This window comes from Helianthus annuus, chromosome 6 (assembly GCF_002127325.2).
Source record: "Helianthus annuus cultivar XRQ/B chromosome 6, HanXRQr2.0-SUNRISE, whole genome shotgun sequence".
In the NCBI taxonomy this organism is placed as follows: domain Eukaryota; kingdom Viridiplantae; phylum Streptophyta; class Magnoliopsida; order Asterales; family Asteraceae; genus Helianthus; species Helianthus annuus.
In genome coordinates this window covers 61,826,171-61,835,841 of record NC_035438.2, presented here as the reverse complement: position 1 = coordinate 61,835,841, position 9,671 = coordinate 61,826,171, and the positions used below count along the sequence as shown (strand labels likewise).

At 37.8% G+C, this 9,671-nt stretch overlaps 1 protein-coding gene across 2 annotated transcripts; it reads left to right on the top strand.

Moving 5' to 3' along the window:
• The first annotated feature begins 2,413 nt into the window (after positions 1 to 2,413).
• LOC110865500 lies at positions 2,414 to 5,423 on the top strand. 2 transcript variants are annotated; one of them, XM_022114758.2, is made up of 9 exons: positions 2,414 to 2,569; positions 3,233 to 3,365; positions 3,472 to 3,558; positions 3,648 to 3,775; positions 3,858 to 3,954; positions 4,416 to 4,493; positions 4,574 to 4,799; positions 4,908 to 5,131; positions 5,218 to 5,423. In XM_022114758.2, the coding sequence occupies exons 2-9, from the start codon at positions 3,246 to 3,248 to the stop codon at positions 5,242 to 5,244; spliced, it is 987 nt and encodes a 328-aa protein (XP_021970450.1). In that variant the 5' UTR covers positions 2,414 to 2,569; positions 3,233 to 3,245; the 3' UTR covers positions 5,245 to 5,423. The 2 variants fall into 2 exon arrangements, with proteins under 2 accessions (XP_021970450.1, XP_021970449.1); XM_022114757.2 differs by lacking the exon at positions 2,414 to 2,569 and adding an exon at positions 2,646 to 2,978.
• Positions 5,424 to 9,671: the final 4,248 nt, after the last annotated feature.

Here is a 9,671-nt window from a genome sequence, read left to right as displayed (position 1 = left end):
TATGCTAATACTTCCACTTCTTTCATAATTAATGTTTTTTTCGATTTCGCGAAAAATTAGTCCCTTATATTCAAGGTTTGATTTTACTAGGGTTTATTACACGTGTCAATACTTCGTTAAACGTGATTTTTACGAGGTGTTACATTTCTCCTCCCATTCCGAATTCAACCCATCTTCCAAGCCATCACCTTCGTGCTCGAAATTATTAAGATCTTCCTCTGACAGTCTAATCCTAACCTTATTTCTCCTTCTTTTTGATTTTCCCCTTTTGAACAATGTCTTCTTTTTGGGTCTTGTTCTCGAGTCATCAGACAAATCTACAATTAGATCTGGTATCCTGCCTTACCCACCACTGATTGGGCCTTTAAGCAATTGGATCGGGCTTCTGCTAAATTAACTCCTTTTCTTTTCTTTTGGGTTGGAATATTAGGCCCATTAGAATACAACATATTTAATTCATCTGATTTTTTATTACCTGGTGTGGGGACCCACCCATTGATGACTGCTCGTCCCCTAAATTCATCTCCCCTATTCCTTCGATTTGTGGGTCCTTTATTGTGTTTACCTCGTACTCTGCATCATTAATTCCTGTTTGAACGTGCGCCACCTCCGTCTTTTCATTATCCACTGTTTCGTTTTCCAATCCTTGTTTCTCCGGTACCGGAGACTGTTCCACTTCTACCGGTTCTTCTGTTTGTTTATTCTCCGGTTGAATTTTCTCCGACTGACTATTTTCCCCTGAATTAATCGTCGGCCCTGAGTCCGTCTGGTCCGTGATTGGTTTGATCCCGTTATCCAGTTCATTAACAAACTCCGACACCCAGAACTGGAGAACCTCCGTTACCCAAACCTCGTACAGCAAATGTTTCCACCTAATAGTGAATTTATCATTGATCATGGTGCCATCTTTTATGATAACTCTGATCATGTCTTCGTTAAAGCATAGATCTTTTTCATCCACCTTAGATTTCTTAACCACCTTTCCATATTTATCTCCTATGCAATCAAAAACAGCATCTATCCATAACTGTAACGTTACTCCCCTGATTCTTAGCCATGCAATTCTTTCGAAAGGTATATCTTCACCTTTGCATACTTCCAGGCTACTAAACCAAACATTCCAGCTTTCCCCCTTATTCATCATCATCTCCTTCATCGTTGCTTCTGTTTCAAAGATTACTAATATCTTCAGACCTCCGACATATCTTACCTGTGCATCCTTAAGCCCTAATTTTCTCTTCATGTTACTAACATCTCTAAGTGCTTCTATGTTTTTCAGCTCCCCAATGACTGATTTTCCTTTCCACTTAGTGTAAGGTATAGATTCGTTTGCGAATGTAAAACTACTGTCGTCCTCCCTTTAAATTTTCTTACCCATTGCGACTTCCGCCCATGACAACCCTTGTCTCAGGAATGTGTTATTTGTTACTCCTGTACTCGTTCTGTTCTAGACGTAACTATCTGGTTTCTTTACCCACGTCTTATTCTGGTTCCTCCCTGGTTTTTTGAGTATCTTCACAAACCTCGTCACGTTGGCTCTTAACTTCCATCCGAAAAAACTCATTTGGTTCAGAGCCTTTATCATTTTCTCTGTATCCTTGACCTTAACGAACCTAAGAAAGCCGAACCGTTGCCCCCTCTTGTCTAGTTTCCTCGCGATGTATGCGTCAACAATGTGACCGTAGTTCTTGCATTCCGTCCATAACTCACCATCGGAGATATGGGGGTGGATGTTTGAAAAATAGAAAGTTATAGCATTCTCCTTAGGGACTTCACGGTCTTCTCCTTCTTCGTCGATATTATTCCCGTATGTCTCTTCAATCTCACTTTCCTCTCTCTCCTCATGTATGGCAGCCATAACCAGTTCCCCAGTAGTAAACCCAGAATCTATAAGAGGTTAATAGAATTCAAATCAATCTAGCTGAACTATATAAATAGCCGCGATCAATATCAGACCTACTAAGCAATCAAGAATCCGGGGATACACCGGTGTTGGAGTTGGCCGCGGAAAGAAAATAGTCGGAATGATGGAAGAAGCAAGTCCCGGAAGGCGGATGGAAGAATCGAAGGATCGATTTAGAGAGAAAGGTAAGGGCAGATTTGCAAACAGCTCCCACCTTGCACGCTAAACCAAACTTCTCCTCTTCGTCGAGCCACCGACGACGGTTCAATTTTTCTGGCGACTGTTCGTTACCTAGTCAGAGAGAGTGAAGTGGGTTAATTGAGATAACGGAATCCTGTTTGGCAAATGAGTGGCCCCTCCACCCAAACTAACTTGTAAATTATCCGGGTAGGAGACAAAGACATTTAAACAAACGCCGTCATCATCCTAAAACAGACGAAGAAATTAATTAAAATTATTTTATTTAAGTAATATTTTAATCTTTAAGCAGACTGTCTGTTCTGTATATGAACTATATTTTAGTTAATCTTTAAGCAGACTGTCTGTCTGTATATGAACACATATACATTAATACAGCTTCCAGACTGTCTGTATATGTAAAAGTTGAAGAAGATTAAAGACCCACACCACAACCTTTTTTGTTTCATTCCCTTTTCAATCGATCAGGTACTCCTGTCTCCCTGTTGAGTTCTTTCTTTAATGCCATTTAATATTTTCCCTTTTATATACTTGCTCTGTCAAAACAATCTTAAATGCCCTTTTATTTCCTGATATATTCAACCACAATCAAGAAAAGATCTAAACTTTATGCAAATTCACTTCTAGAATAAGGTTCTAATGGATCTGTATATGTGTATGTGATCAAGCTTAAGATTTCTTTACATTTAGGGATGCCAAGATTAGGGTTTGTGATCATATTAATCTTGTTCTTGTTCTTGGCATTGCATAGTTTGCTGTCAAATTTCAAGATTTTTATGTATAGAAAAAGCTCTGCATTTGCCCATAAATTGGTCAAATCTGATATCATACTGCATTCTCAGTTATGGTTTCGTCGAATCCGTGTGCTTTCGGAGAGGTAACGTAACATGATTCTTGTATTCAGTTCTGTATTTCGGTTCAAAGTCAACATGCCCATCTGTAAAAACTTTTGAGTTTGATTAATGTTTGTATCTGTCTATATGCATGCTTCTGTGTACAGGATAGTATAGCTTGCTTATTGTATTTGACTAAGTCAACGCATCGTTTTTCGGTCGAAGTTTGACTAAGTCAACACACCCAATATGCAAAAGCTTACTTTGATTTGACTCTATTGGTCTATCATTAAAACAGAGATCCAGCTAAAATGGATGATGGTTCGGATACGAAAAAGGACCAATCTACATGGGAGCCGTTGCTAGAAGAGTTTACATTTGCCGAAAACACAGCCCCTTTTAATAGTTGTCATGCTTCTACAATAGTTGAGGTATAAGACTTCCCGTTTAGAGCTTCAATCAACCTATCACTTTTTAGTTAAGCATTTTTTTTGCGTATAGTGGCGGGTCAAAATGGTAATTTTTTGGTTGCTTCAGGTTGATAAAGACTGCTTTTTAGTAGCATACTTTGGTGGTTCATACGAGGGGGCTCCCGATGTCAAGATTTGGTTACAGTTGCACAAGGTATGCATGATTAGGTGTATAAAACTATGCATAGAAAGTTGTAGTCATGTTTTGTAGTTTTAAGTTTTAAGTATCGTTTATTTGTGCAGGATGGTCAATGGCACCCGCCGGTTATTGCCGATGAGCAAGAAGGCGTTCCAATGTGGAATCCTGCACTATTTAAGCTTCCCTCCAACGAGTTGCTTCTCTTCTATAAGATCGGGCAGGAAGTTCAAAAGTATATTTTTATTTATCGACTTTTTTTATACTATTTTTTTTTTTAATAAAATAAAATTTTATTGATGAAATTGTTGTGTTAGGTGGAGCGGGTGCATGAAGAGATCGTACGATGGTGGCATAACTTGGGGCGAGCGAGAACAACTTCCGCCCGGCATCCTAGGACCAATAAAGAACAAGGTTGAACATTCAGTTTGCTCTTTAAGGATTCCCAGATGCCAAAATGATGATTCCAAAATGCCATTTTCGTCCCTGAGGTTTGGCAACTTTTGTGACTTTCGTCCAAAGGTTTGTTTTTTCGCATCTGGATCCAAAAAATTTGAAAATTTTGCCATTTTCATCCGACTCGTTAACTCCATCCATTTATTAACGACAAGTCAGGGGTATTTCCGTCATTTAATCTTGTCATTTTGATATAAATAAACAAAACAAATAGCTCAAATGACAAAAATGCCCTTGACTTAACGTAAACAAATGGATGGAGTTAACAAGACGGATGAAAATGGCGAGATTTCAAACCTTTTGGATCCAGATGCGGAAAAACAAACCTTTGAACGAAAGTCGCAAAACTGGCCAAACCTCAGGGACGAAAATGTTATTTTACTCTTATTCTTATGTGTATTCTCCTTTTCTTTGTGTAGCCCATCTTACTTGAAAATGGGAAATTACTATGTGGTTCATCTGTCGAGAGTTGGAACTCGTGGGGCGCATGGGTGGAGGTTATAAACTTATAACATAGAACCCTTTAATCTTGAAAAAATACGAGCCAACTCACTGTGATTTTCTGACCCGTAAACAGATGACTGCAGATTCAGGCAGATCATGGAAAAAATACGGGCCAATTTATATACAAAACGAGTCACTCAGTGTGATCCAACCGGTTCCTTACAAGACCGCAAATGGAAACCTACGAGTTCTGTTAAGATCATTTGATGGCATCGGTCGAGTTTGTATGTCGGAATCCCTCGATGGCGGTGAAACCTGGAGTTTTGTGGTGCCAACTGACCTACCCAACCCAAATTCAGGTTTAGTAACGTAAACTTTTACAAGAATGTCCGGTTTTGAACATGACAACCTTATTTTCTTCAAAGTCACTTGTTCTTAACTGGTTCTCGATCATTGTGCGTTGATAGGAATTGATGGTGTAAAGCTGAAAGATGGCCGGGTGTTGCTTGCGTACAACACGGTCTCGAGGGCCGTGCTGAAAGTTGCAACGTCAGCAGACGATGGAGATTCATGGCAAGAGGTTGTAACGCTGGAGGATACTGAAGGAATGGAGTTCTCGTATCCAGCTGTTATTCAATCAAGTGATGGATGTGTTCATATAACATATACATATAACCGGACACAGATTAAGGTATAATGTTTTTGTTTCTAGTAATTAAAGGTTTCTTGATTATAAGTTTGATGAATTTTCGATAACTTTTTTATTGTTGTTTCCAGCATGTTGTTCTTCAACCAAAACAGTAGCATCGTACAAGATATCAAAGGGTTCGCATGTTGTATTGTAACGGGTAAAAATCCTTGATGTGAAACCTGATGCACCCGACCAGGCTTTTATTCAAATCGACATTTTGTGTTTTCATGCAATGACAGATTGTCAAAGACATTAGTTCTAACCTGAACACACTTAAAATCATGCAACTCAAGAACATGGCCCGTTTAACCCAGTTATCTAAATGAGTTAAACATGTTGGTCGGTTGTGATCAACATGTGAACGCCTTAAATGGGTTGGAGGTTGTATCAAATGGGTTGAACAGGTCGTGAATGGGTTGGTGGGTCGACAGGCTGACAGGCCCAAAAACTAAATGGGTAAAGAAATGACAACACATAACCTAATTGTGTGTCGTGTCAATCATGGCACTTAACGGTATTTTTACTCGCTGGGTGGCATGGGATTCATTCAACGCTGAACCATACTCTTGTTAAGTTTATCGAACAAAATTATAGACGTTGAGCTTTCGATTAGTTTATTGATATATTTATTGTATTACACATGTTTTAAACTTCAAATATAACACATTATAAATAAGGTAAAGGATCAAACAGAAATAAAATTAACGTACGAATTGGGTGAAAAAGCAAAAAAGTAGCGGTGTCATTTTGATAATTATCAGCAACTTCAATATTACCGGGGAAAAAGCAAAAAGTGTATTGTAGAGTAATTTTGAGCATTTGTAGAGTAATTTTGGGAAATGTAGGGTAATTATCAAATTACTCTAGTAGAGTAATTTTGACTTCTGTAGAGTAATTTTGGAAAATGTCTTGTAGAGTAATTTTGTTAGCATTTAGTTATGGGGTTTAGCTTTATGGTTTAGTTTTTAGCTTTTACTTGGGGGGGGGGGGTTAGTGTAATTTTGATAATTACCGTACAGTTTTGATAATTACCCTACACGACCAAAATTACTCTACATGAACATTTACAATGGTTTAGGTTTTTTTAGGTTTTTGGGGGGTGGGGTTGTGTAATTTTGATAATTACCCTACAATTTTGATAATTACCCTACACGACCAAAATTACTCTACATGAACATTTACAAAATTACTCTACAGAAGCTCAAAATTACTCTACTAGAGTAATTTTGAAGTTGCTGATAATTACCAAAATAACACCGCCACTTTTTGCTTTTTCCCCCAATTCGTACGTTTACTTTATTTTTACAAGAACTTAACTCTTATAAATAATTACAACAGTGAAACACAAAACTACATAAACCTGGGGTTCAAATGTACAAAACTATTGTATGTATTTATAAGAAATTATCTTTGCTTGAACTTTTCTTGCTGTATCACAATCCACCAGAATCAGAACTGATGTACCCATAAATCCGCGGAAAAGCGTGAGGTGTGTCGGTTGTTCCACAACAGATGACCCAGCTGCTAGAATCGTCAAAAACACCAACCCTTAAAACTGACGTTATACTCGAAACCTGGATACATAGAAACGAAGTATAAGGTCCTTCAACACTTGCATTCGACTTCTGTAATTAGGGACAACAATTGTTGGAAATTTTAAATATAAACTACAACTATAATGAATCATCTTCCAGTGGCGACTTACTTCCTTAGCTATTAGGTTTGGGGGTTGAGGCTGTTTTCGGTTGTAGGGTCTTCATCCTATGCTTTTGTGGCCTCGAGGGCACAATCTTGGGTGCTACAGCACCACATCTTAAGAGACAGTGACATATGTGGTATGACTTCTGATTATGTTTGTGCTTTGGCTTGTCTTCGTGATACAATTCCAAGCTTTGACTTCAGCGGTTTCACTAATAAGGACACCCCCTAAAACTCAACATGCATTGTCGAGTGCTCTTTTTAGTAAAATTGTCCATGACATCGAAGTACAGTTTGACTTGACTGTTAGACAAAAAGCCGTTTTTGAGTGTCTAGGAGCACCACATACACAAGATTTTCTTCTTGCTATACCTATAGATGGGTTAGGCAAGCATATGTCGCCAGTGGACAACCGTACTATCCTAAGTATCGCCTCATGACGCCTTTATTTCCAGTTGATGAGATATGCCATGTTTGTCATAAGGCGTGTTTAGATTCTTTTGTGGAGCATGCACTTCATTGTAGAAAGCTCCCAAGATTCAAATGCTGACATGATTTGGTTAGGATGTCCTTTTTTGACATATTCAGGCGTGCTGATATTTTTTGTTAAGAAAGGGGCACCCATTAATTTCTTAACTGACCCATTGGAAAGAAGATCTACCCTTCGACTAACCGATATTTTGGTCTTTGGATGGGTAGGAGGAAAACATGCATGTGTGGATCTAATAGGGGTTTCCCCGCTTATGTGGTTAGGGGGTAGTGCTTTCACGGTGGGTGACAACCAGCATGTGTTTATTCCAAATACGAGAAAGCGTGCCTTGACAACCAGCACATGTTTATTCCATTTGCTTTTGATACTTTTGATTTTCTGGCGCCAGAGGCTTTGGACCTACTTAGTCGAGTTCAAAGGGTCATGCATTATGTTATGACCCCGATATCTATGGACTAGTTTTTAAAAGACTTAGTTTGACTATTCAAAAAGGGGTAGCGTCATAACTTGTTACCCGTTTACCATGTATCTCGTAGAAATTCATATTCATATTCATAACAAGTATATTATGTAATGGAATATTTAATTAAATGGGAGTTGGCCCAAGTGGTAAGTTCATACTACGATTTTGGCCCCGACTTTTCAAAACTAACTTTTAGTGTCGACTATTTACACGGACATATACCCGGACTCACACCTAATTAGGGCGCTCATTTTTATCCGTACCCGACCCGATATAAAGCTACACCCGTATCACCCGATCCCGAGAACGTGTATTACCCGAACCCTAGGACCTTTCTCGGTTTGGTTATTGGATGGATACTATAGAGATCAGGTTGACCCAAAAAACCCGATCTAGATTCAAATACACCATCCAGTAATTTCCTAGGGGTTTATCTCTTACCTTATGAGTAATCTGTTACTTAGAACACAAATCCGTTCATTTTTTAAAATCCAGTCTAATATAATGAATCTTGAATCTGACATTATTTGGAATTGCTTATTTGCTATTGCTTATTTGCTTTCTTGATTAACTGGATTCGGTTCAGTGTTTTGAGCTTGTGGGCCTTCATATTTGTTAAATTCAATTAGTGTTCTTCAAATATTGATAAAAAAAATAAAATGCAAAAATAACAAATTACAAACAAGTGGCAAGTAAACGGGCAACAAGCTGTGCCGTAACCCCTTTTGAATTGCATGTTTATATTCAGTTAGTTCAATTTTTTTTTATTTTATATTTTAGCATAGCTAGAAGAAAAAAAAGAACTTGTACGTTTAGCGTGATTTTAATGATTTTGATTTGTTGTGATAGCAGGTGAAGCTTGTTATACATGACAGTGTGGTTTTGTATTAGCTTGTTAAATAACCATGTAACCATTTTTTGGGATGGCTTTGTTGTTCTTTGGGCTATAGCTGTTGGATATATGTATGTCCGACCGTAATTAAAGTCAACGTAACTAACTCGGTACAATCCGAAGAGTTACACATTGGTACACGAATCGTATATGTTCACGAGTAGGTAGATTATTATTTGTGAAATAATAATAGTTTAAATCCAAGGCACTTAATATTAAAGGGCCTTAATGTAAGATTGGGTTTTATAAAAAAATGATTAAGGTGAAAACCCTAGACATGTTGTGAAACAACAAGCCTAATAGCTAAACAATATAGAAGAGATGTAGAGAAAAGGAGATTAATATTTCATTGATAGGTATGACTTACAATGAGATACAATAGTGGTATATATAGGTGTACAAAACTTGGAGAGAAAGCTAATCTATTTTTGGTGTTGATAACCACATTAATAATAAATATATTCATAACACTCCCCCTTGGTTATCAACATAATACGCTTGATGCTACCTCGTTAAAAACCTTGCTAGGAAAACCCAGTGGGACAAAACCATAGCTAAGGGAAAAAGAGTGCAGCGTGTAATGCGCATTAGTCCCCCCCTGATAATTCTAGATCAGGTATGTCGCCTCATTAAAAACCTTACTAAGAAAACCCAATGGGACAAAACTTAGTCAAGGGAAAAAGAGTGCAACTTAAATAAGTCTCCCCCTCATTTTAACATGTATCCTTTAAGTGACGTGTGTCCATCTTTCTTGAAAGTTGATCAAAGCTTTTGTAGTCAATGATTTGTCGCTCGATCCCTTAATGTGCAATCCTTTATGTTGAGCAATGTTGTATAATCTTCTAACAAGACTTTAGGTGCCTCCTTCCAAAAATATCATATGTCTAGGACTGTGTTTAGTTACATTCCTGCATCTACAAGACTAACCAAACTTGTTTTGATAGGTTAGTAAAATATAATCAAATATCGTTTATACCTGAAATATTTCGTTGAACTC

What these genes read in the sequence shown, in the direction of transcription:
- LOC110865500 (XM_022114757.2), top strand. Translation starts at nt 2,794, where the DNA reads ATGCCAAGATTAGGGTTTGTGATCATATTAATCTTGTTCTTGTTCTTG. An exon ending in CGTGGGGCGCATGGGTGGAG is followed by an intron (nt 4,494 to 4,573) that starts GTTATAAACTTA and finishes ACCCGTAAACAG; the next exon opens with ATGACTGCAGATTCAGGCAG. An exon ending in ATAACCGGACACAGATTAAG is followed by an intron (nt 5,132 to 5,217) that starts GTATAATGTTTT and finishes TGTTGTTTCCAG; the next exon opens with CATGTTGTTCTTCAACCAAA.